The following is a 27,439-nucleotide window of genomic DNA, read 5'->3' as shown; positions in this document are numbered from 1 at the left end:
AGTTAATTTGGTGATTTATTTGTTAATGGTCATGCTGTAGGGGTTCTCTGCTGTTTCCACACCAGTTAATCGGGAACTGTATACCAGTAACCTCAATTAGTATAACTACTGAAATAGATGGAAATGATTTTTTTTCACTTCATGCATCCAAATGAATAGAATTTGTCAACTTTAATTTTTATTGCATATTTAGATAACAATAAGGTTAAATATGCTTTTAAATAATAATTAGAGAACATTTTTCTATTAAATACCTTCTTGCTTGTCAAACTACTTCTAAGGAAACTACAAGGTAAAACAACATGATTGTAATTTCACAGAGAAAAGAGAAGGTGCATGCAAATTTATTGCACATTATGAAAACAATGTTATCAATCAAGCATTTCTGTCAATTCTCCAATTTAATCAAAAGTCTCACTTCACAAAATAAGAATATTTTATCATTACTGTGACCAATAATTAATAATGCATATTATTCAGATAAATTTGATCTTTATGACAAACATATTTAGTCAGTAGTAGAATCAAAACAATACTTCGATAAAATGAAAAAAGAAGATCGTCTTTCAAATAAGCAAGTAAACTTTCAAAGTGATTTGATGTAAGTCATTTTTTTAAATAGCAATTATGGCCAAATATTATGGGGATAGAGCATTAATGATATAATTCCAATCAAATGTTAGGAGAGTCTGTACATTATATCTTTAAAAAAATATTTTAAAATTCACTTTAGAAGTACAAAGCCACGTTGCTTTCAGTTTTCTGAAAACAAAATTTGCGGAATCACATTTTAAAAAGAGATCTGAATCAATCTCTTCAAATCTTTTCCAATACTTTATAGCAAATTAGATGAATTTGGAAATCTACATGAAAGTAATTTCAGCCAATCCTGACATGAAAATACATGGAGATTGAAATATTATAGATTGCCAAAACATTGCACAGTAAATATTCGTTTTCATATTACAGGATTATGTAAAAGAGCTGATTTAAAAGGAGATTGACCAAGTGAGGCAATTTTATAAATTACATAGATATGAATACATATACAATAGATGGGTAGTAATTTAGGGAAGGTATTAACAATTTTTTCAACTGTGCATTTGCATCATTTTCATGCAATTAACAACATTGTGATGTTATGTTCAGAAAGTTTTTTTACATTTATTAATCTGTTAATGGTAATAAATATTTGAAGAAAGATTATAAATTTTTCATGTTATCAATTTAGTGTTTTTACCTCTAATATGAATTGAAATGTGGAGACTAATAAAATATTTTGGATCAGTTGAAATGTTATCATAGAATAGTAAAGGGTTACTGTGCTAGATGATTTTTTACAACATGTATAAACCAATTATAGCTGGCAGAGTGACTCTTTAATAATATTACTCTTGAACGATGTTTTACACAGCATATTCATGCTGGTGAAAATGCTCAGATCACTAATGGAGAAAGACATTGGCAGCACTGAGTTAAATGTTTTAAGTTAACAGCAAAATTACACATTAGCATACATTTTCAGCCAACAATGTTAAACATTGCTAATAACAGGATGTATTCACTACTATGCAAATCTCTTTAATGCAGAAATTCACATAGGTACCTGATAATGTTCATTATGCATTTCAAAATCAAACATGGACCAACGGAGTACTAATTTGCAAAAAATATGCATAAATGCTATTACTACTACTTTGAACTTCCTCTTTCAAACTACACCCTCAGGCACTGTTGAAAATTTAGTTTTGTACATACATACATGCATACATACACGCACACACACTTATTCTTCTTGTGTGACAGGGCAACAGCAGGAAAATAAAATCTCCATTTAGATCCAAAATGACAAACACACTTTGAACACCTGTTAAATAAGTTGGACAACTAGAGAATACAAAAATTTTGATTTATAAATCTTTTAACAGTAAGAAACCATATTTGGCATTCTAAGAAGTAAATTGACATTTATAGTTAAAACACTGAAAAGCAACAATATTGCTGAACCACTTTGGAATGAATTATGATTATTAGAAAAACTGAAAGTAATGAATATTTTATATGATTTAGTGTAATTTTGTTATATTTTTATGTTTTGTCAGGATCTAAAAATTTTACGTATCAAAGACTTTCATTCATTAGCACATACAAGTGTTACATCAACAAACAATAAATATTCCCATATTCCATCTTATATAAAATTATTCAGGTCAAATTTAAACTAAAATTTCTCTGCTGTTGAAGATCAGTCACTTTGGCAAATAAATTGATTACTGTGTCTAGGAAAGCTTTTACTTTGGATAATATTGATGTAAAGTAATCTTAATGGTTACAAACGCCTGGTAATTAAACCATGACATTTAAAATGTTAAATAGCAATAAATTAAAGTAAACTAGGAGTAGGCCCACATCTTTTTTGTAACTTAATACGTAAACTCTACATATATATATATATATCTCCAAAAAGTGCCCTTTTATTGCAAAAATGTATGGACATGGAGTATATTTTACCTACTTTGATTTTCAATCCTAAAAAGATGTAGTATAACATTTATAATGTATAATCCCAGGGAATTTGTCAACAAAACAGCTACATGCAATTTAGTAGCCATATGAAATTTGAGGGTACATTTCATTTTAGTTATTTACAAAATTACATACTGTAAATTCAGCACAATTAACATAATAATATGATGTAAGGTGACATGACTTAGGATGAACAATGATGCTATTCAACTTTTAATCTTGGTAGTCTTAAAAAATCAGAAGATGTTCATCCACTTCAGACCTTGGGCTTCTTTTGCATGACTTCATGAAATTTTTCGTCTTGGAATTATAATATCTTGTGAGCCTTTACCTGGAACCTTTTTATCAACCTTTTCATCGTTGCTTGTGAATGAACATTAATCAAAAAATGTGTACTCCTTTCTTGACACATTGAGATTTTTGTTAAACGTTTTAGAAGTTAGACACATAATGCAAATTCAATTACAGGATTATCATTTTTCTGATGAAGCAAGCACAAGGAACTTTTTCATTTAATTTCTTTATCAAAGCCCATTATTGAAGTAATACCATAATTATTACAACAATTAACTATTTTCTTATGTTGAATGCTTCCCAGTAATAGCTGGGCAAACATTGCCCAATTGATACATGTATCACCCTAGTATCAGGGAAATACATTATTTGTATTTTCCTTATCATATTCCAACAATTTTTGCAATATGGAAAAATCCAGTTGCAAAATGCAAAAGGATTAAAAAGTAACTGTGATACTGACGTTTATCAAACTGTTTGCCAATACAATTGCTCTTTCTGCCAACAAAAACAAAGTAACAAAAATACTACATTTTTGTGGCTGTATAATGTGGCCTACCCATGCAAAATTTATTGTAGGGAGGGGCCATGCTAATTCAAGGCATGGTGTGCCATACATTAGTCTACCTCCGTATAGTGAAGGTTATATATAAGATACCAAAAAGGGGATCTTCTACTTTGATTGCATTTGGAGTTCAAGTCATGAGTGTTCCCCTGCAGAAAGAATCCCCTGCTGCTGGCCCTCAGAGGAAGAGGTCTGTCAGCGCTTCATTTGTGTTGACTCTACTTCCTCTTGACCACGGTCCTCTTGTCAATTGTCTCCGAGGGAGAGAGCCTGCACAATACGTGGATCTGCTTTGCTGCCCTCTCGGAATTCCTCCAGCGTCAGCTTGTCATCGTGGTTCTTGTCCATCTGGTTGAATATCTTGTCGACCCTCTTTTGTGGTGTGTTCTCGTCTTCTTGTGTTGGTTGCTGGCCCTGTGGAAGAAGTTTCCAGGAGGTGTCGCCACAGGATGAAATTGGTTAGATGATTTCCAAGTAAACAGAAGTGCATTATTATTAATGCTAAATGGTCAGGGTACATAAGAGACTCATCAAAACTGTTAATGCTATCTAATAGCATTGTTCATGTTGTGTAACTAGATACCTTCAAGCATTTGTATTGTCACCACATTAGAAAACTTTCCCATAAGTTCCTCTAGGGAAATATTAACACCAGTCCTAAGAATGAGATGTATCCAAAAATGTTCTGATAAAATACTTATTAAAATTATGTTTAATTAATAAATTTTAAAAATTTCATCAGTTTTGCGTATTGTTTACCAAGAGAATACCCTCAATTATTTTTATAACACAAATAAGATGTCTGTATTGATTTTTATACCAATCAGAACTGAAAAAATCTACTAAAATAGCTGTGTTGGCAATTCCTGGTTGACCATTAGAGAACAGTCTGTAGTACCAGTGTTTTGTGCCTATTATGAATTTTAATGTTGAAAAAAATTTCACAATTCACAGTAGCTATGCTTAAATTAAAATCAACTTCTTGGTGTGAGGTAGATATACATAGGTATTCGAAAATTAAGGAAACCTCTTTTACCCATGAAATGTTTATATCTCTCTTTCAATGACTGTTTATTGAGTGATCAACTTTATATTTATGCTAACCAGGAGTGCCTTAACACATTATTTAATAGCTAGTATTATTGTTCTTATCATATACCTGTGATTTTTGTTAAGTATTAATTATTATTGAGGGTTAGATAAGAATTATTAAAAAAATGAGAATATAAAATCTAGGAATTAGTATGTAATTTATTGCTATTTAAAAGATATACACATTTTTGTAACTAGTTAAATCAGTAGAAGTGGCACACCAGGACTTGAAAAATTTCAAAATATATTTGCTTATTCCATGGTATCATTAAGTCATGTTGGATGAAATCTGCATATATGAACATACTAAAGGCAACTACTGATTGATTTTAGCTGAGTGAAATAAAAATGACAAAAGCTAAGAAGTATTCTGTATCTGCAGTGGGATAAAAGTGATATTAACTCAAAGGAAATAATATTTTTTTTGTTTTTGTAGTAGATGTTTTACGTTTTGTATAAATGGTTCAGCATAAACATCATGAATATTGCAATTCCATATTCAACTAATTTTTAATGTCATGGTTGAAGGATATAGGAACAAAATGTTTAAAATAAAATAAATGAAGTATGACTGTATTTTTCAGCAGTATAAAATATACTCCTAAAAATAAAATGACAAATTTTAATTTTTTTGAATGCCACTTTACATTCTTCATTAGGGTTTTAATGAAGGCTTTGCACCAGCAAACTGCCAAGCAGAGTTATGATTGATCGTTAATGCATACATTATACTGGCATTGTCTACATTAATATTATTTACTCATCCATGCTACAAATATAAATGAACCTATCAAGTTGGAGCCAGAATAGAGTAAAGGAATGCAATACCTAATTGAATTTGGCATGGGAGAGGGAATGTCACCTTGCTGTTGAAATGATTAGAAGTAGAAATAGAAGCAGAAAGGATTATATTCATACAATCTTGCCTAATTGCAGAAAAAAGTTTCTTAGAAAAATGTGGGATTAAGGAGTAAAAATATTTTTGAAAATGCAAAACGAATTAAACAAATATTCAACTTATTCTTATATCAATTTATCTGATATTCCACTTTACAAATGTATTATTATTGAACATATCACTATGATTGAAAAGAAATTACCCAGAATAGTTTAAAAAATAATTTCATTAATTGTGCTGTAGATATGACAGACCAACCACAAGAAAGCTACCAGAAAATTTTAAAGATGACCTTCCATGATATTTTTTTCTTTTTTGAGCTTTGTTTTAAAATTTGTAGGCATTCATGTGTATAAAACCCATTGGCAACCTTTAAATATAGTTTCATAAACACACATTAGTCATTAATATTAAGTTGAAAAAATGTCATTAGGTAGCTATAAATCATTATTAATAGTTTGTCTCTTTCACGAAGCTTCAGATTGACAGATGAAGGACAATTTTTGTGTCATTGCACGAATTCCAGGATGTTATCAATAAATTACAAAAAGAGGAAGAATATTATGAAATACAAGACAAAACAACACATTACGGTGATAGACCAGTACAGAAATGGAAAAAGGATGAACAATTTAGGACCAAAAGGTTCTGGGCATTGATCAAACATTATTTCATGAAAGGAAAATCACCTTTGGAAGACTAGAGAGAAACTTGTTTTACATGTGGTGAGTCTGAGCCTTCACTTAGAATGGCTTATTAATGGTTTCAACATTTTTAGAGAGGCCAATTAGCACAAATGATGCTGAATGCTCTGGATGCCAGGGAGTTGAAGTAACTTCTTTAGAAATCATTGATAAACTCCATGACATAGTGAGTGATGATAGAAGAGTAAAGGCATGTGTGATTTCCAATGCTATAGGCACATTGAGTTAATGAGCATATTACAACAGCATTTTAGTGTGAAAAAGTTAACTATACAATGATTGTTAACATGGCTAACAGCTAATCAAAAACAAAGTTGGGTGACATGTCCTGAGGCTGGTCTGTAGCTCTTTCAACTAGATCTACAAGACTTAATGTATGATTTCATCACTCTAGACAAAACATGGAAAAACTACTAAATATCTGAAACCAAGGGACAAACCAAGCAACGGGCTGCCAACAGGGAGTCTGTACCAAAGAAGGTGAAGACCATTTCTATAGCTGGGAAATTATGGCAACTGTTTTTGGGATTTGTAAGAAATAACCTTAAATGACTATTTTGAAAAGGTCAAAATATTTTGAGTGCCTACCATGCATCATTAAAGTCATTCAAAAACCAAGTTGCAAGAAAAACACCCATGACTGGCCCACAAGAAAGTTCTTTTCCATCAGAAAAGCACACCCGCTCACTCTCAAATCATGACCACAAAATTGTTAAGAGCTATGATTCTAACTCATTCCTCATCCCTTAGGTTCTCCAAATTTAGTTCTCTTGGACTACTGTCCATCATCCAAAATGAAGAAATGCCTGTCAGAAAGGAGATTTTACTCAAAAAGGAGGGTATTGTGGAATATAATGCTTATTATTATGGAGTTTGGAATTTTGCATTATCTGGAAGGCATCAACTAACTGGTACCAAAGTGGACAAAATGTGTAAGTCTAAAATTATACTAAGTACTATGTAAGGAATTAACTGAATAAAATGCTTTGAACACTTATGCTAGAACACATTGAGCATTGGCTCTTTTTTCAAAAATGATATAAAGCAACTTTTTATCCCACTTCTAGTACAGATTATTTCATTTTATATTGAAAAGTAGTTTGCAATATGCTTAAATTCTCATTAATCAAGAAACCACTGCAATGATGACACCGCATCAATTGCCACAGTTTTAAACTTTCATATCAGATTTGACTACAATGTCACTTCAGATCTGGTTTTCTGTGCTGGTGTGCCACTTCCAAAAAAAACACAAAAACACGGTAGCAATTTAGACCAGTTAATGTTATGGTTTTTCATTAGAAATACTGTAAGTACTGACTGCGAGCAACACTTTCCATGCTCAAGTGGGTACACACTTTAAGTGAATTTTTGCTTCTAGACTCAAATTCTATATGTTTGGGCATCATTGCAATATTTGCTAATATAATACAAGCTTTGGCAAAAATGCAGTCGTGCAGAAAAATCAGCATAGTTGCTCATAAGTGTCTAATTAAGTTGTATTTCTTTAAACTAACTTGTACATAACTGGGCTCCTTTGTACTGTACTAGCTGAGAAAACATGAGTGTAAGCATTGTAAGGTCTTCAATTGCGGAGCTATATGTTATACTGCAAAACAGCAATTCTACTGGAAATTACAGATCTCCTAGAGTGTGCAGCATGTTCAACTTGGTGCAGGCATTTTTACAATATCATAGAAATGCTATAGGCATGGAGAATACAGCCTGCAATAATAATTGAAGGCCTACTCTGGGCAAGCTTACAGAGTACACCCCTGTATGCAGTTATTAATCTATTAAGAGGTTTAGGAAAGAGAAAAATATGCAGCATACTGGAGCATTGTTTATAAAGGAAAGGGGTCTGGGATTAAAAAATATGTATAACCATCTAACACAAAACCACACACTTGTGTTTTTGCCAGGACTGATTCAAGTAGGACAGAAATGGGAATAGTTAAATCAACGGTAGAAATATGTCATGCTAAACTCTAAAAAAATGTTAACCACTAAGAATTGCCTTTTTACTTGTTCTTATAACTCAATACAGTAAGGAGGAGGTTCAATGATAACTATGCAAGTGGTTTATAAAAAAAGTGCTATAAGTATGGTATCAATTATGGAAAGATTATTACCAATCTTTATAACTTTTGTAGGACTAATTTATGGTAAATTTTGATAGACACATATTTAAAATATTAATTTTGAAAATTTATCAGAAAATACACGAATGAATTTAATGGAGTTCATTAATAAATTGGTAAATTATTAATGACATATCAGAATGTTAGATGCATTACTTACCACATCTCATTTAGGATTTGGCATTTTTTGATTGAATTATTTATGCATGGTTAAGTAAATATACCTTAGAATCTCCATCTGGTTTTCCTAAATGAAGTAATCTCTGTTTAAATTGTGTACTTTTAACGATTTTTTAAACTTGCATATTACATAATTCCTACAAGAGTGTAACTAGTTTCTGAAAGCTAGAAAATACTTCATCAAAGACATACTAAATAACAGAGTGTTTCATTTTAATTTTCAATTTCCAAATAGACTCAAGTATGATATAAACAAAAGAACAATAGATATTTTCACCACTCAGGTATGATAGGGATTATAACAAATATATTATTCAAGTTGAATTTACATTTCAGTACATATTGAGAAAAACCCTTGGTGTATATTAAATGAATATTTATTCGGCTCATATGAACACTGACTGTGGTTACTGAGCACATCTAAAAATAGATAGATATGCACCTATGAATTTTTAGCATTAACCTAAAGAAAGGAGCACCTCAGTGTAATGGTATAAACTAAATACATATTTTTTATCAGTTTTTTAAATAAATGAGTCTATATGCATACAATGGCTGAAAATCTAGTATGAGATATAGGCACCTCTTATAAAAACATTGACTCATCATTGATTTTTCATCATCTGAAGTTAATCAGTTCCAACTTATAATTAAGGTATTCATACCATTTGCTGTAGTATATGAAAAATAATCTGAAATAAGTAGTTTAGGGTTCTTTAACAACTAATGGGCTAGGGAATTTGCAAAAAGGTTACCCTTCATCTCTTATGAGCTGATTTTTATCTAGGTGAAAAACTACAGTCATATAATTATTTAGATAATGATGGTTCAAATGAGCCTTCCAGAAATTTCTTAAAAATATATAAAAATTCCTTTTAAAAAATTTCTGCAGGAGGAGTGAAGTCACTGTAATAATATTTCAAAAATAGAACAATGACATAATGTTGATATTACTGCTCATAAACCATAGTTATACTAGGTTCAGTTTATGTTAATGGTGAAATTAATTTTATGTCTGGGGAAGTAAGAACATAGACAATAAATGTATGTTTAGAGAGACTTGATTGTCAATACTTAGCTATCACCTGACAGATCTAGTGATAAACTTCAACGAACTCGTTTGGCTCCTACAAAATATTAAATTGTATTGAAATTTGGCATAAGTGATTGTTTTTCTCAACATTCATCACATTAAATGTGCACACTAGAACATTTTAAAAAAGTTCACCATGAGTTACTCCAACTTTAATGCCATGAGTGAGATTGAAGGGAGGACCAAGGGCTCCAGTAAAAAAGAAAGGGTGCTAGAGATACGGACGGAAAGAGAAGGGAAACATTGCCCAGAGGAACAAGGAAACAGGGAGATGCTGAGCTGGTAAATAGGTCATGGAAACAGCAAAGGAGATAATGTGATGACAGCAACTCATGTAGGATATCTTGGATCAGAAATTGGGACTCCTTTAGGAGTTGATGATTATTTATTTTTTTTGACAAGAGACATTAGTGAACAGTTTTTCTTGAAAAAAGTTACTGAGAGATGAAAATATTGTGAAACATAAGGAGAATTATTAATTATAATGGTAGATTATGATATTTAGGTGGTGGATTCAGAAAAAAATCCGATTATATGTTTCAAAACCTTTAAAACCACATGTGGATAAGGTGGAGTCAATTAAAATAAGAGATCAATGCTCATAATATCATTTTAACATATGTCATCTATGTTATCTATTTTCTTTGGCTATCTGTTCGGTAACTATTAGGTGAGGACAAAAAAATTTATATGATGAAAAATGTACATTTAATCTAGCATTGCTTTAGAATATTGCACAAAAAGAGCCATGTTTTCTAACAACTGAAATGACATATCATTTGCACGAAGTGTGAGCATACTATGATATTAAGATTTTGAGATTGCTGGAAAAAAGATTGTGACAATGTCATATCCACGGTATGTTTCCAACACTTATGTTGCATTCTTACAAGAAATTTTGAATTATTTGTCACATTTTTGGAAAATATATTGAATGCATATCTTTAGATATGAAATTTAATAAAGTCCTCCTTCAATGAACCTAATATTAAAGTGGGACAGAAGGATGCTGTTTAAAACCGACAGCCTTTGTGGGAACTTAGGCATTTCAATTCTATCTTTTATATCTGACAATATATGATGACATGTGCCCACTCATTTCCTCTCAGATTAGGTATTTAGCTACTCTTCTAATATGAGAAAGAGGATATTCCCTGAACTTTGCCAATTAACATATAATGCTTGGATAAATGACAGCAAAAAGTGCTAAAAATAATATCTATTGCTATGAACACATTTTATAATTATTACAATTTAATACTGTGATTAAAAAATTTATTACTTTGGAATGTAATTATTTTAAGGATGGCTTTCATATTTGCTCTCCAAATTTTATTGAGCATCAATAAATGTGTAAGTGCGACGGTTGAATAAAAACGTTAATGTAGAAGTCTAGCATATCCATTAATTATTCTGCCTGTTTACAACAATCATTATATTTGGATTTTATAAAGCTGGAAACACCTTAGTTTCTGTGCATAAAGTAGTTTTCTGGAATTTATTGCCCTAAACACAGTAGGTAGCTCCTTTTTTTGGTGCTATGTAGATACCACTCAGCTAGTTAAAATTTTAATTTTTGAATTAGTTAGCAAAATATTTACTTGATTTCACATTAATGTTATCTCGTTAAAATTAGATGATTTTTGATTGAGAGTTTACAATACTATCTTCTCTATTAATTGGCAATCATTCTTTTTCAAGATACTTATCTTTTGGCATAAAATTAATTTTTGATAAACAAACTGAAAGAAAGTTAGATGGTAGAAAGTTTAACAAGTGGATTATTTAACATATTTTAGCTCATGAGGTATTTTTTGATAAAAATTAATATTATTTTATACTTCTAGGGCAGATAAAAGAAAAAGCTAGGAGTGGATTTCAATGTTGTAGGCTGTGCAATTTTCTTTGATATTCAGTGTATCATGTGATCCTAAGACAAAGGTGTCACTGAAAAACCATTGGAAAAATCAGGATGTACCAGTATTTTTCAAGTGTTAAATTCTTTATGGGCACATAACAGTTTTGAGATGTTTGTACATTACTCTAAAACACACTAAAAGAAAATAGGCAACTGAAACATCTCACAGGTTGTGAATGAGAAGATTGATACTAAATCATACATTTTCTATCATAGTCAACAGATTTTTGGATAAATCTAACAACCTACGTGAAGGTTTTTGTGGATATGGGTGAGAGAAAAGCATTGAAGAGTGAAACTATTGAAATTGTGTCCTCCTTGCGATAACCAGAAACAAAGGGCTCATAGATGACAGTGCACATTATGCCACAAGTAAAACTTTCAGTAAACATTATAAGAAGTTATTTTACATATGGTACTTGATGAGAATGTACATGATTAATGACTGCATAGTTGATTACTTGTCGTGAATGTCTCATTATATGTTACTTAACTGTCATTGTTTTTGCCTGGTAATAATTTACTTAATTTATGTCAAATGAACTGTGACTATGAAATGTCTGATGTGTACCTATTCACATTAGCTAATGAAGTCTGAGACAATTAAGTCAGAAATATAATAAAAGCAAACTCCCTGAACTTTCCAAAATTACTTATACCTAATTCCATTATTCAAAAAGGAGATATAATAAAAATTTGAACAACTTAAATTTACCAGTAAAATTCCTTAAAATATGTGTCTATGTGTGACTTAAACATATTTTGTGAGTGACTACAAAGGTACAAAATGATAGCACAATCATTCTATTCTCACTACATAATTTACTAGTTTTAAAATAATACATATGCACATTTCTGAAAAATACAATGTAAACTACCTACTTAAATTTACAGTTTATCGTAGGAAAATGTTAAAAAAATATTCATGAGTTATAAATCCTAAACAAACAAATGTTATGTGATTAAATCGAGGAAAATCATAGAAATGTATCTCAAGCTAATGTAAACTCAATGTGGCTAATTTCTCTTGAATGCATACTTTTCTGTTCACTAACAGTCATTGAACATGCCACATCAGTCAGTGTGTCCTGTTAATCTGGATGATTATTTTTGAACAGTCATCATTACATTTTTATATTTAAAATTCTATTTTTTGAGCCAATATGGTGTCACTGGCATCGTTGGAGACTTGAAGGTGAGAGTGGGATTACTTAGGTGAGGGATCAGGTTGTGGAAATGGGATTAGACGTTCCATTACTGGCAGATGCATACTACAAGTCGTTGCAATTTGGGCTTTTGGGGTCTGCAGCAGCTAAAGCGCATTCAACTCATTGGTGCTCGAAATCATTAGTACTCACGACCATTTGATATATTGCGTCGACTATGTTGTACATCTCCTCTCTTGTGATGTAGCCATCATTATCCACATCGTACAACCGGAATGCCCCTATATAGAAGACATAAATAATCAGTAAGTTGCATTTTTTATTTCTATATTTCATAGAATAATTTAAATCTAAATAAACTAATCCATTAAACATATGATTAAAAATTAAAGACACAATTAATATCAAAATATGAGGTGACTACACATTTAATCCATTGAAATTACAGGGTTCGTTCGGAAAATAAGTGTACTGAGCTCAGGAAAAAAAATTTATTACACTTTTACAAATCTTAAGCTAATATTCCTCAAAATAGGACCCTTGTGAGTCGATACACTTGTTCCAGCGGCGTTCCCATTCCTGGAACGCTCCCGCGAAGGCATCATCGGGAACCTCTCGAAGACACGTCGTCACGGCCTCTTTGACGGCGTCCAAAGTCCCGTATCGCGTTCCTTTCAAACTCCTCTTTATCTTAACTCCTCTTTAACGTTCTCTAAAAAATGTGGATCATTTTTGCAGTGATCCGCAAGTTGTGTCGCGATTTCCAAACGATTGAGTCTTTGATCATCACTGAGCACTTTCGGCACCAACTTTGCACAAATTTTTCGCATCTGTAATTGGTGCCTAATAATCTCGTGCACTATTGTTTTTGGCACATTACACTGCTCTGCTATCATCCGAACACTAAGACGACGATCAGAGTTCAGTACATCGCGAACTTTTCGCCCATTTTCGTCGGTGAGTGTCGTTGATGGGCGTCCAGGCCGTGGTTCGTCGTCGACCTCTTCTCTGCCCTCCACGGACATCTTGTGCCACCGAAAGATCATGTTTCTGGACATGGCTGACTCCCCGCAAGCCTGGTTAATCATACCGACAGTTTCGGTAGACGATTACCCAAGCTTTACCGCAAATTTGATGGAATAACGCTGCTCCAAAAACTTCGGCATCGCGTTCCGTGACGTGGGTCGAGCGTGGAGGTTCGCGTTAACAGAGCTCCTCACTACACCACAGCTCAGAGCCGACTGTCTTTTTCAGCGTCGCTTGCCAACATACCCCCCTCCAATCGCAGCCCGTCAGAGCGGTGCTGGGCGCGCCTGGAGCGGCGGGAAAAAATCAGTACACTTATTTTCCGGACGAACCCTGTATATGCACCTACTATTTATTTAAAAACCTATATTATGCCTTAGCTTTTACAAGAATGGGGAAATTGATGATGGGAATGTTGAGTAAGGATGTCAAGAAAAGATGAAACTATAAGGAGAATGATTTTGTATGGCATGTAAACATGGTCATTTGAACCAGATTATACATTTAGATTGGAGGCATTTGAAATGTGGGAGTGGAGAAGGATGGAAATGATAAAATAAAAAGAAAGGAAAACAAGCAAAGAAGTATTAGGCATGATGGGGAGGAGAGAGGATTGTTGTAAGAAATCCAAAGGAGGAGGGAAAGATGGATTCAGACAATTTCAATTTGGGATGGAATATTGAAGGCTGTAGATAGTGGGTAGAAGGAGGGCAGGCAAGGAAAGGGAAAGTAAAAGGATGTGAATGTTGTAAGAACTGAAGGAAGGTGGACAGTATAGAGAATTGAAGATCACTTTAATGCAGCATTATTTGCCAAGGTATCTTGTTAGGCAAGGAATAGAAAGTTAGGGATGTTAAATCTGTGCTCATCAAAAACTTACCTTAAATGATAGACTTCCAGTAATAATAGTACTATGTCTTACAAAAGCAATTATTTTTTGGACACTGACCAGTAATAGCCATTTCATAATTAGAAGGAGTCTACTAGTGAAGTCAGGTTTTTGATGGACCCAAGGTTTAAAACTCCTACTATTCTAAGCCTAGCAAGCTAAATGTCCATAAAATCCACTTTGAAATAAATCAGTTTCTCTTTCTGCTTGAATAACACAGTATTATCCTTTGTATTAGAATCTCCAAAATTACACTGCCACTCAATATACCCTGAATACAATTTTACCACCTAGTCATGACATATTTCCTGCAGAAATATGATTTAAGAATTATGCATTGAAGGGAGAAGGTTTAGCCTTTCTCAGTGGGAAGGGTGGGGTGATTAAGTAACATTGTAGGTAGTTAGAGGCTTCCCTCATATGGATCCATTCATGGCTTTGGTTTTTTAATGCTAAGAGTTGATCACACCATATGTCCACCAACTAGAGGCTTTGCTTGATGGAAGAGAGAGTAAAACTTATAACCATGCTCAACAAAGAACATTCAATCATGAATTTTTGGGAAGGAAACGACAATTGTTCCTCTATTGTCTTTCATAAGAATAGTACTCTAGGACTTTAGCTGGAATGGTGAAAAAAGGGAACATAACAATGTATTACTTTACATTCTAGGAGTAATATTTAGAATTGCAACATAAAAAAGAAGCACACAAAGCAAAGTTTCTTGAATTCTGTGGTTTGAGGCTTGACTTTGTGACAAGTCATTATCACTGAATAAATAAACTTAGTATTTTTTTGTGTGAAAAAAGTTTATTTAATCAGTGAGCGAAGTTTGTCAATGGTCATATATGGGTAAATGGAAAAAGGGGCCATTTGATCTCAATTTCACCCTCATAAGGACCTCTATTTATTTTTAACGAAACTCTGCCGTGGACCAATCATGTAACTAAAAATTTGCAAAACCATATACTGTTCTCTTCCCTCTCTAAAGAAACTTAAAAGCATTCTTTCTTTCTCTTTGTGCAAGCAGCTCATCAATGCTCTTACACTACCTCACTTTGACTAATGCTATAAAGTTCACCTAGATTGGTCACACAAAGGAACTTTAAAACTACAAAGAACTCAAAACACCTGAGCACGAATCATCTGCAGTCTCAAGAATTGAAATCATATCTCTGAATGCTATTGCAAACTTAAATAGATAAAACTTGATGATAGGCGGAAGCTGCATATACTCTCACTTCTCTTTTATAGTAAAAATAAGTATCTACCTGAGTACTTATCTGATAAACTTGTCCTCATTCACAGTATGCACAGTGCCAACGCCAGGGGAAATAATGTCTACTCAATACCTCAACATGAAACAGTAATTCACAGCAAATCTTTTCATGTAATAGCTTCTGACACAACTCTAGAACATTTTGTTCAAGGACATTGAAAATTGCCAGTCACTCTCTTCATTCAAAAACATACACTAAAATAATTCTATACAACGAAAAAACTTCTCTAAAAATCTACTCCAATGCAGACATAGATAATCTCAATTCCTCTTTACCTGCATCATTTATAGCCATCAACTTCACCTTGCTTTAAAACATATGATATCTTATTTTAATTTTTATGGATGTTTGTACATTCATATTTATTTATTTTACTGTGCCTCATAGTACATTGTATGGCATACGTATTGCCATATTGTTTTGAAATATACCTCACACTATTAATTATGTATTTACTGTACTTTATTCATTTTTCACTATCTTGCAGGATTTTCACAGGTTTATCACACCGCCCCTTCTTTGTGAGTGTTTTCCTGCATGGGTTTTTACTAGGGTCTTCATGTCTGAACTCCCTCGGTTTTCCCCACGAAATTACATCTTGCACTTATTTCTTTTATTATATACATGACTTTACTGTTCTTTTCTTTTTTAATATCCCTTTTTATTTCCTCTTATTATTATAGTTGTTATGTACTTGACGTAAGGTTAAACTGAAGAGGGGACCTTATTGTCTCAATTTCGCCCAAATAAAGAGGTTTATCTATTCATCTATCTATCCGTCCATTCATAGGAATAGGCAACCTGTCTGTCGGCCATGGTTTGAGAATTTTATCGGGTGCTTGTGCATAATTTTTTACTGCACTTAAAAACCTAAAATACATTCTTTACCACTCCAGTAGCTGTTCTAAAACTAAAATAAAGAAAAATTATCACTTGAATGACGAAAGAATGCACTGAAAACGAGTATAATGAAATACAGATTTCCGACCGACCGACAATAAGGCCCAAATGACCCCTGCTGTCGGTCGCCTCTCCTGATAATTGCTACTACTGAGAAAAGAATACTAAAATATTGCTGGAGTTTCATGGATGAGTCATAGTTATTGCAATGATTAAAGGACACTCGAGTATTCGTTATTTACAATATGCCATTTGAAAATTAAGATTGCTGGGCAAAATCTTACAGTGAAATTTACCTATGTATGCATATAGCCTACGTCCACAAAATCCTCTGAATAAAAAAAATAATCTAAATAAAAAATTCTGCGTCAAAAGCCAACTTTGAACTGTTGCATAACATTAATAATAATAATGATGACTATATCAGTAATTATGGCCCTATCGTATTTTATGATTCAAAACGTAGAAAATCCACTGTAGTTGCTTTGAGCAAAGCCTTCGAGGATAGACTTGACTTTGTGCTTTGATTGTGAGGAACAACTCACTGCATTGGCTGATAATTTGACGAGCCCATTAATTTAGCGCAAATATGAGACAATTTTGATAACAAAGCTTCACTTCGCAAGCAAAACCTTCGAATAACGTTTTTCATTAACAATGCCAAGAAAATAAATAAAATCGCTCAAAAAATATACTTCCTTGAGAAAGTACCTAAATATGAAAAAAGGCGGGTAACAATCATATTTACCGACCAATACATTCATAATACGATATTTGGGAATTATTTAACTCAAATTCTTAGTTCAAAGCTAAGTACAACACAAATAGACGAACAAGTAGTAGTTTTAGGGGAGGCGACCGACAGCTGAGGTCGTTTGCGCCATTAGGGATGGACAGGAAAGGATGAATAGTGGAGAGAAACCCGGCGTCGGCATTAGCCTACTCTTAACGAAAGGCGCCAAGGAGTCTGCAGCTTAACGTCCCTTCCGACGGACGGCGTACTCACTTCAAGTGCCTTCCACAAAGCACCTCAAGTAGGTATCGGGATACCAACGAAAAATACCACCTCTGGGTGGGTGCCCAGTACGTTAGCCACCGTATCATCCCAATCCCCTAGAGTATCCCTTTTGCTGCCTTGTATTTTCATACTTTTACGTCTCCTTTCAGCTCATACCTTGTTTTGAATAAGTTTTTTGGCCCTGAAACTCATACTGTTCTTCTACTTGATTTTTCTCGGCCACATTCACTCGTGAATTCCTCGGTTGAGTGGATGGATAGGATATATGGGAATAGATAGATAATAAAGATATTATAAATATCGCAAATACCTGTATCAAAACCATCCAAACAAAACGGATACTACATCGCATTGCCATTTGGTAAATGTAGTGTGAATGAGCTATAGCATCGTATTGGAATAACGATCTCCCCACACTTTTGCAATATTAACTTTACACGGCACTGCAGTGATTGAAGTCGAATATTTCTGTCTCATGTTTCATTCAATATTTCTCTGCGAATGATCCTAAAAGAGCGCTAGGAGCCGTTAGAGTGTTTTAATTCTGTACATATTGGTAAATGGATTATTCCAAGTCGATTTAAATACGAAAGGGCCATTTTTGGCATCATCCTCTCATATTTTTTCGAGACCAGTTGACCAGTACCAGTTGATATCCACACAAAACTGGTCCCCATGAAACAAATGAAAACGTTGTTATGATAAACTGAGTAGATTATGTATTCAATGGTTTCTGGCTCAACCTTGTGGAATTTAATGTTCATTAAATGAAGAACACAATGTATTTTTCTACTGTTCTTTATTTTGCTACTACTAATTTCAACGCTTAGGCGTCATCATCAGGTACCTGATGGAAGAAAAATACATTGTATTCTTCATTTAATGAGTAGATTATCAAACTTATTAGAGAGGCTAGGTTGGAATTCACTCACAGAGCGACGGTTAAATTATAGACTGAATCTTTTGCATAAATTGGAAGGCTGTTTCTTTGGCGATGATACCGTAAATGTATTATTAGTCCCATCGTACTACGGTAGAATATAAGGACCAAGTTAATAAAATAAGAGAGATTAAGGGTGGAACAGATAGATTTAAAGTGTCATTTTTCCCAGGCATGATATGGGATGGAAATAACATTGTCCGAGTGCAGTAGTGGCAAAAATATTCAGGTCAAAATTAGTCTGGTGTGTATTCACCCCCTGCCACACACCTTGGCGGTGGATTGTAGGGTGCCATTTATGTAAATAGATTTATGAAAAAGCATTTATTGCACATTTATGAACAATTGAAGATGAAATTGTCTGCAAGGCCCAAAAATGATCCATTATAATGCGTATATGATATACTATTATACATACATGCATTATTTTAAGCTCCATTATTATAAAAATTAAAATTTATGACGAAACCATTTTAATCAGATAAAAGTATGTGAAGTTAGGTTAACTCCTATAACTAATAATAAGAAACTTAGCAGGCTCCAATAATTTTAATTTGATCAGCCGACGGCCATCAACGGGGAGCTAGGGTTAGACAGCGGGAAGACGTTGGTACTGTACTCGTAGCATTGTTAGATGTCAACTGATTAATGAAGTTGGCGTGAAGGGAGGGAGAGGGAAGACGTAGCAATGTGGCAGAGGGGGAAGGGGGCGTTGGGAGAGGAAGGAGGTGCATTATTAGACTGTCGTTTGGTGTATTTCGAATTTTGGCTTATCTAAAATCTTGAATCAATTGTATAGGTGTGCTGTTTAAGATGCCTGGTTCATTGCTCATAATATTTTCTTGGCTCATAGTCGTATGTATGTGTACGCTTATGTGGCGTCGAGTTTGATGTTGCCTGTCTGTTTTATTGACGTGAAATCTTTGAGTGTAATAGCATGCGGCCTGCTTCGTAGATGCGTTCTGCAAGTTTTTGTAATGATCTAGGTGCTCTTTGAACCTGATGATCGGGTTTCGTCTAGTTTTTTCTACTTACTATATGCATTCGTTGGAAAGTGGTGCTTTAACTCTCGTATATTCTTGATTTTTCTAATATTGGAGTTTTGTCTTTGGGGTTCCCTTAGAGATTCTTAAGTATGTTCGGGTTTACATGAGTGGCGTTCGTGTCAACTCGTTTGAAGACTTTTTGGAGTCCCTTGGTAAGGGTGGGGTAGTAGGGAAATGAGTTTCTTCTTAGGAATGTTGTATTGTGATATTTGTTTTTGAGTTTATTCTTTTTGTTTGCCAACATCTTGCCTACAAAATGGGGTTAGCATCCCTTGATTGTGGCAATATTTGTTATGAGTTAAAACTCGATGATGTAACGTTGTATGTTTAGGGGTACCGTAAGCAGCCGATGTGTGAGAAAATCAAATACCACAATTGAAAGCAAAAGTTATCATAAAGTATGTTACAATGCAACCATTTCAGAGTCAGTCAGAACGAATGATTTTTACATTCTGAAATGGTTGCATTGAAATGCACATTAGCGGATGACTCCATTAGAAGTTACTGTTGCGGCATCTCCCGCAGTTTCTTTGGATATTTGATAAAGTATGTTACTTAAAACAATATCTTTAATAATATATTTTTTTAATTCTTTAAAAAATAAAGAACTATTTAAGTCGCAATTTATTAAATACTCACCCTTTATCTTTATTAATAGAAACAATATTAAACATTTTTCTTTAGCACAATGAAAAATTGGAGGTGTGTGTTTTGTTTGAAAGAAGCAAGTTTTTCGGGTTTCGGTTTGTATTTTTCGACATTGGTCGCCAGATTACCCACCTTCCGCACCGTTTGTAGTAAGAGCAGGATGAAGGATGTCTGGCGGTACTAGAAACACCATTGCGAATGAAAATGGCAAAATCCACAATACCGTGTTTTATTATTGGGTTCAACCTTTTAGACGGACCTTGAGTGCACAATTTTTACCTGTTGTTTATAATAAAATTTCTCGCTAGACATTCCAGTGTGTTACATGGAGTTCCGCTTATTCATGGCGCTTATAAATCGAGAGAAATGGGAAAAATAGTTATTAAGGGTCACCGTTGCTATTCATTGCTGGGTTGGAGTTTTCGGGGGTAAAAGTGACGAGAGACTCGCGAAGACAAAAGCTTTCACTTTAATGTTTAACATTCAGAGGGACATTAATTAACTAGATTTTTGACAGTTGGTGTATCGTACTTAAAATTTTATTTTTACAGTATCTAGAACCAAGTTAGAAAACGTATCCATCCTCTTAAACTCTTAAATAAAATATATTCATCGAAGTAATGCATGCATATAGTAATAAAGTCAACCATTAATGAATGAATTCATCATGCACGTTTTTTTATTTTTTTGTAATTGTTTTCCAAACAGGCGCTAGAAACAGAAATTCTTCAACGTTTATTTGTTTAGATACTGCATACTTCTTTTGATCCTTCAACATGGTTAAAGTTCCACAGTGATGGGAGTCTAGGGCAATGAAACAGCCGTTTAGTAATACCCTAAGAAAGGAGCCACCCCAATCGGTGGCATGTCATCAGCGAGGGAAAAGCTTAATCGAATGGGAATAGTTCGGGTGTGTGTCTCGTCGGGATATACACAGTATCTTCATTTTAAATTTCCGTGCTTGGGATTATCCGTTCCTGGTCTTCGTTTAATATGATATGGGTGAAAATAAGGTGTTCCTATAAGAACCGAAACGAAAAAAAGGTGTTCTGATGGACTTAAAAGTAATAAAAGGGGTCGATATTCTGAAAAAAGCTGTAACTAAATGAAACCAGGAGTGGAGGTCATCCGTTGAAATATCTTTGTAGTTCCCCTAAGTCTTTCTTTCTTTTTGTACGCTATAAGGCAGAAAATATGCTCAGGTCATTTTGAATTACACGACGAAATATGGTAGAGAGGGAAAAGGAGGATAATTGTTTAAAATTGTCCCCCAACATCGTTGTGGGGAATAAGATGTGTTTCTTTTCTTAAAAGTGACTATATTGCAAATTGAAATTGGAAGAATCAGGCATTAATGAAGATACCAAAATAGCTGAATTAATTTGCCTGAAACTGCACCCGACTATCTGGCTGTACTAAAACCGAGCATACTTGATGCACATGATGTCATGCCTATGAAATCAACGAGAGTTCCCATACTAAGCGATGAATCTGATCCACCAAATCCTGCGCCCTACATATTGTAGGAAATATCGTCGAAAAAGAAATTATCCCAGAGGTCAAGCGATAAAAACACTCGTGGTAATAGCTGTGAAACTTTTTCCCATACGAAAAGAATACTAGAAACACGAAATACAAGTTCAAAGTATAGACCCATCGCAGAGTCAACACCAATACTTTTCAGAAAGTTTAAAAGATACACCACCGAGAAGTTGAAGATCGTGGCGAGCATAATAAATATTTCTTCCCGTAAATTTCAGGAACGAGCGCAAATCTGAGAGCAGGTATTCGTGGTAGACAACTCAAGAGTTATAAAATGAAGGAAGTGCTGCGGGAAAGGAAATGGCACCACATCTGCAGGAAAAAATTTATATGTCTAATTCGGAACGATGAGAAATGTTCTTGCTTAAAATTTTATTCTGTAGTGGGACTGTCTCATGGGTACGAGATACTTTTGGTGCTTGTCGTATGGGAGCGCAAAATAAATTAGCTTGCTTCAAAACAAGTCATGGGAGGACAGTGCCCCATGATTCGGTGGACAAAGTTATTTCCTTTTACTCAGAGCCGGATGTAAGCAGGGAATGAATGCCTGATTTCAGTGAGAGCGTGAGTTTAAAAGAAGAGGAGTTTTATATTTATTTATTTATACATATCCTGCAACCCACCGCCAGGGTGTGTGGCAGGGGATGAATACACACCAGAATAATTTTACCCGAACATGACCCTACCACGGTCGAGCAATGTTATTATGATCCCTTATCCTTTGTGGATAAAATCATATCTTAAATCTATCCGTTCTACATGAAATCTCTTCAATGTTATTGCCATGATATCTCGTACTGCAGAACGATGGGGGTGATAATACATTTTCAACATCATTTCTCAAGAGACATCCTTCCAATTTACGCAAGAGCTTCAATCTGTAATTTAACCTTCGCTCCGCGAGTGATTCCCAGCCTAGATCCTATAATATTTTGGATACGCTACCAAGTTTATCATAAAAACGTTTTACAAATCTAGCTCTACGCTGCACGTGATCCAATTCGCCAATCAATCCAGCTTAGTGAGGATCCCATATAATTGCAGCATATTATAAATGAGGCCTAACCAACGACGGATAATATCTCTCTTCGAATTTTGCATCTTATTTACCAAGTACTTTTCTAATAAATCCTAATTTTTGTTAGCTAGTCCACATATTTCCCGTGTGTATTTCACCCAGGAGATATCGTGAGTTAGGGTAACGCCTAGGTATTTAATTGAGTCTATAAATTCCATTTCGGTGCTCCCAATTCAGTAGGCGTTCGGGTGGGAATTGCTCTTTTTCCAAACATTTATGACTACGCCCTTTTTTAAGTTTAGTTCTAATAGCTAAGTGTCGCACCAGCGTTGTATACCATTAAGGATCACGGATATCACAGTAAACCACTGCATTGTCGGCAAATAAACGTATCTAACCTGTGACTATGGCTAAAAAAGTCGTTAAGGTAAAAAAGGAATAATACATTCGATAATTTTGAATTTATCCTTATTCATCAGGATCACCGAAATGGAATGTGTAAACTCAAATACCTGGGCGTTATCGTCAATGTTAACCTCTCCTGGGTGAAATACATACGGGGAATATGTGGACAAGCTAACAAAAAACTAGGATTTATTAGAAGAGTACTGGTGAAATGTGAAGTACTCTGCTAAATGTGATGAAAAAGTCAAAGTGAAATGTTATCTTTCGCTCATGAGGCCTCATTTAGAATATGCTGCTAGTATATGGGATACACACGAAGTTGGATTGATGGCAGCATTAAATCACAGGCAGCGTAAAGGAGCTAGATTTGTAAACATTTGTTATGATAAACTTAGTAGTGTGTCAAAAATATCAAAAGAGTTAGGATGGGAATCACTCACGGAGCGAAGGTTGAATTACAGTTTAAATCTCTTAAATAAATTGGAAGGCTGTTTCTTTAGCGATGATGTTGAAAATTTATTATTACCCCCAATATACTACGGTCGGCGAGATCATGTCAATAAATTAGAGAGATTATGTCTCGAACAGATAGATTGAAGATGCCATTTTTCCACGAACGATAAGGGACCAGAGTACCGTTGTCCGATCACTCTAGGGGTTAAAATATTCGGGTCAAAATTAGTCTGGTGTGTATTCAGCCCCTGCAACACCCCTTGCGGTGGCTTGAAGGGTACTAAAATACTAATAATTAATAATAAGCCCTTCATAGAAAAGATTCCCAACCTTCCCGCGCACGATTATACAGCAAATAGCAAAGCAAACCTGTATAGCAAAGAGACCGCCGGATATCATCCAACATTTAAGTAAATATCTTGAACAAGGATATCTCACTATGAGGGCCTTCCTCTTTCTTCTAACTTTTCTGATGATCACGGTTTCTTATTTCAGGACACTCCCCAAAACATGTTATAAATAAAATTAAAAAAAAACAAGAGATGTTATAAATAAAATTGAGTGTCTATTCCACCTATTTGCCTGCTATTTTCCATCCAACCGATAAGGATGACAATAAATCTTTAAAATGTTATGTTTTTTTCTTTTCCACGTTGCGGCCACTGTCAATTAAAAAAAACCCTCATAAAGTTCATATTGGTTAAAAATCAATTCTGCCAGAAATTCATGCATATGTACTTCTCAGACGGAGCAGTAGTATAATACAAAAATATATACTGATTACAAAGTTATTTTGCTATTAAAAGGGTTGAAGTATTCCTGCTGATTGGAATTATTTTACTCCATTCCAATGGATGGGGTTTCAGAAATGGCTTATTCAAACGACTGGCAGCACGCTAAATTCTGCGGCTGGTATTTGAAAATAAATCCGCAGTCGGAAGGAGTTGTATCAGCGGTCCAGAACCAACATTCAGGGAATTTTATTTTCTTATGGTTCAACAGATAGAATGGGAAAAAAATGAGCGTCCAGAGATTCCGATACGTTCACCCTTTATTTGGGACACAGAGTTTTCATACAGCTTTTCCATTGTAATCTTGTTATTCTCATGTTAATCCATTCCTATTAAAAAAAATGTTAGCGTGCAGCTGAAAGAAAAATTGAAAAATCTAATGGAGGAGGGAGAAAACCTTTCCCATTGGTGTTATAAGAACACTATTAATTCCATTACATTCCATGCGTATTTTTTCTTTAAACAAAAAAATACATTTAAAAAATCCAGTTCGGTAAATATAAGGTTTGACCTGTCATTGATAAAAAATAAACATTTAAGAGGGTGTATTCGATAAATTACAAATTAATATTTTCACTATTCACAATGTAAATTTCAATGAACTTTTTTGCTGCTTGAATTGAAATTTTATTTTTTATGAATTTTTTTAATGAATTTCCCTCTATAATTACCTCGCGTCGCATCGCCCCGAATGAGGTCATGCACCACAAGGTATTTATTAAGTTCGAGGGGAAAGCAAGATGAATGATATTGTTTGTACTCCAGGTGTCGGAATTTTTATTTTGAAAACATGAAAATGCGCAATGAGTAATTTAACTGATGCACACGCGAAACACGACTACTTTGTCGGCTGTCTTTTGGAATTGAACTAATCCAAATATGACACAAGTGTAGAAAATGGCTACTTGTAAATTAAGTTTTTAGAAATTAGGAATAAAATTATTATTTAGGATATTTTTTAACAATAAGATATTGTAATTGATTTTTAATAGAAGGTTTTTTGATGAGCATAATTTTTTTACCAAATTTATTATTCTCATATTTTTAAAAATGAGATAAATCAATCAAGAATTAACAAATCGAAATCAATAGAAGAACACGAAGGAAACAATAATTATTACAACACACAGACGATTCAACAAACCTAATTTATTCATTTACATAGCTTATTCATCGTTCATGTGCATTTAAATAATGTTACAACAAAATCACTGCTTACAGGTACAAGTGTGTATCTTTCAACATATATACTATCGGGTGAAAGATAACTCTGTAAACTTAGAATAAATGGCCAGAAAGAAAATGATAGCAATTATTAATAATCATTAAATACGGCATAATAATAAAAATAAGGTAATTAATTCCTCAGAAAATATAATTGATGAAATACTTCAATTCAAACCAAAAATACTTTCATAAATTCGAGAATTGAGAATTTTTATAGCATATTTTTTTAGTACATAAGCTGGCTTTGTTTTTATTTTTTAAACAATATCAAAATTCAATAAGAAGATTTGCGAAATTCAAAACAGTCATCGTGATTCATGCATTAAAATTGTTCTCTTATACTGTTTCCATTACTTATTTTCTGAATGCAATATACTAAAGATTAGATCTTAAACCCTAAAATCGAAGTTTCGAACAAAATATCAGCTTCCCAACTGGTTATCTTCCAATATTCTCCTCTTATTCCTTAAATTCATGACAATGCTGCTTGATCAAATCCATGCTCTCCTTGTCTCCTTTCTCTCTCGAGGCTCTCAAAAGCGACTCCCTGCTCCTTGTTGGAATGTTAGGTAGCACTTGGTCAATAGGTGACGCTAATAAACAGAGGACAATACAAAAATAAGCATCCAACAAGCTTAGGATAAATCATGCAATGGAAATGCCAGAGGAAGCGATAAATGTCAACCCACTTTTGTAAAAATTATACATGGGGTAAAAAATGCTTAAGAAAAGTATATAAAAAGTGACACATTGTACATTATGATGGCACATTGAAATTTGGTTGGTAGGTCAACAAAAAGAAATTTACTTGCAACCAGAGTCTACAGTTGTAGAAAAACTATTTCTCCACGAAATTGTAGGAGCTCATGAATGGTGCAGCTTTTGGCGTTAAAGTTAAAAAACTTTAATCATAGTACATATACTCGCAGGTTGCTTTTTAGAGAAATCCACAAAATCATTGTACGCAAATGGAAGAAAAAATCTCTTGAAAAAAATCTGGTTGAATCCTCGACTCGACGATTCATCGTTTTCTAACAGCCTCAAAATATTCTAGGCACGCTCAGAATCTAGGTTGATGACATCACTTTTCTAGAAGCAAAAAATCCGTAAAAATCGGGGCAATCGTCATCGTGCGTTTTTGTCCTCAATAGGAGGCCTATTTCCTACTTTGGTACCCCTGAGAAAGGCAATGGAGGAGAGGAGACGCTTCGGTAATCGACATCCGGTATCAATTCCTTTGCTATCAATTTCGGTAATAGAACGAGAAAGACGCAGGAGAGCTCGGCAGTTATCAGGATCCCTGTGGGTAAGTAAACTGATTAGCAAAAAGGAGAAACGAAGGAAGAGTTGTCATGGAAACTTGGAAACCAATCCTGCAAAAAGAGTCTGGCCGAACTGATTGGCTCCGAAGGCTTCGGCAAAATCGAATGCATGGGATTGTGGCTTTAGTCGTCACTCGTACAGCAGACGGCGGAGAGCCTCCTTTGGCCTTGGGTGAATGCGTTGGGGTGCGGAGTAGGGGAAGTGGGTGGTAAAGGGGGTGACGGGAGGAATCTGAGGGGGAGGAAAGGGAGTCGTGTAGTTGGGATGGAGTTGGTGCATGTCGCCACGGCGACACAACTGACAATGAGTGGGGAAAAGGAGGCGGACAGACGGGTGAGAGCAGGACAGGGCGAAGT

General features: G+C 34.2%; 1 protein-coding gene across 1 annotated transcript in view; it reads right to left on the bottom strand.

The window, feature by feature from the left end:
- Positions 1-220: 220 nt before the first annotated feature.
- The window catches only part of LOC139692504 (frequenin-2), a 100,884-nt gene continuing 73,665 nt past the window's right edge, over positions 221-27,439 (bottom strand). Inside the window, exons 5-6 of the mRNA XM_071590723.1 lie at positions 12,770-12,858; positions 221-3,799 (exon numbers count right to left, since the gene is read on the bottom strand). Of these exons, the coding sequence (XP_071446824.1) occupies positions 3,632-3,799; positions 12,770-12,858 (257 nt within the window). The 3' untranslated portion in view covers positions 221-3,631. The remainder of the gene's footprint in view (positions 3,800-12,769; positions 12,859-27,439) is intronic.

Source organism: Hetaerina americana, unplaced genomic scaffold (genome assembly GCF_022747635.1).
Source record: "Hetaerina americana unplaced genomic scaffold, ioHetAmer1.1.p SCAF_4, whole genome shotgun sequence".
NCBI lineage: Eukaryota > Metazoa > Arthropoda > Insecta > Odonata > Calopterygidae > Hetaerina > Hetaerina americana.
The sequence above is the reverse complement of the archived record's forward strand: the minus strand, read 5'-3'. Positions and strand labels throughout refer to the sequence as shown.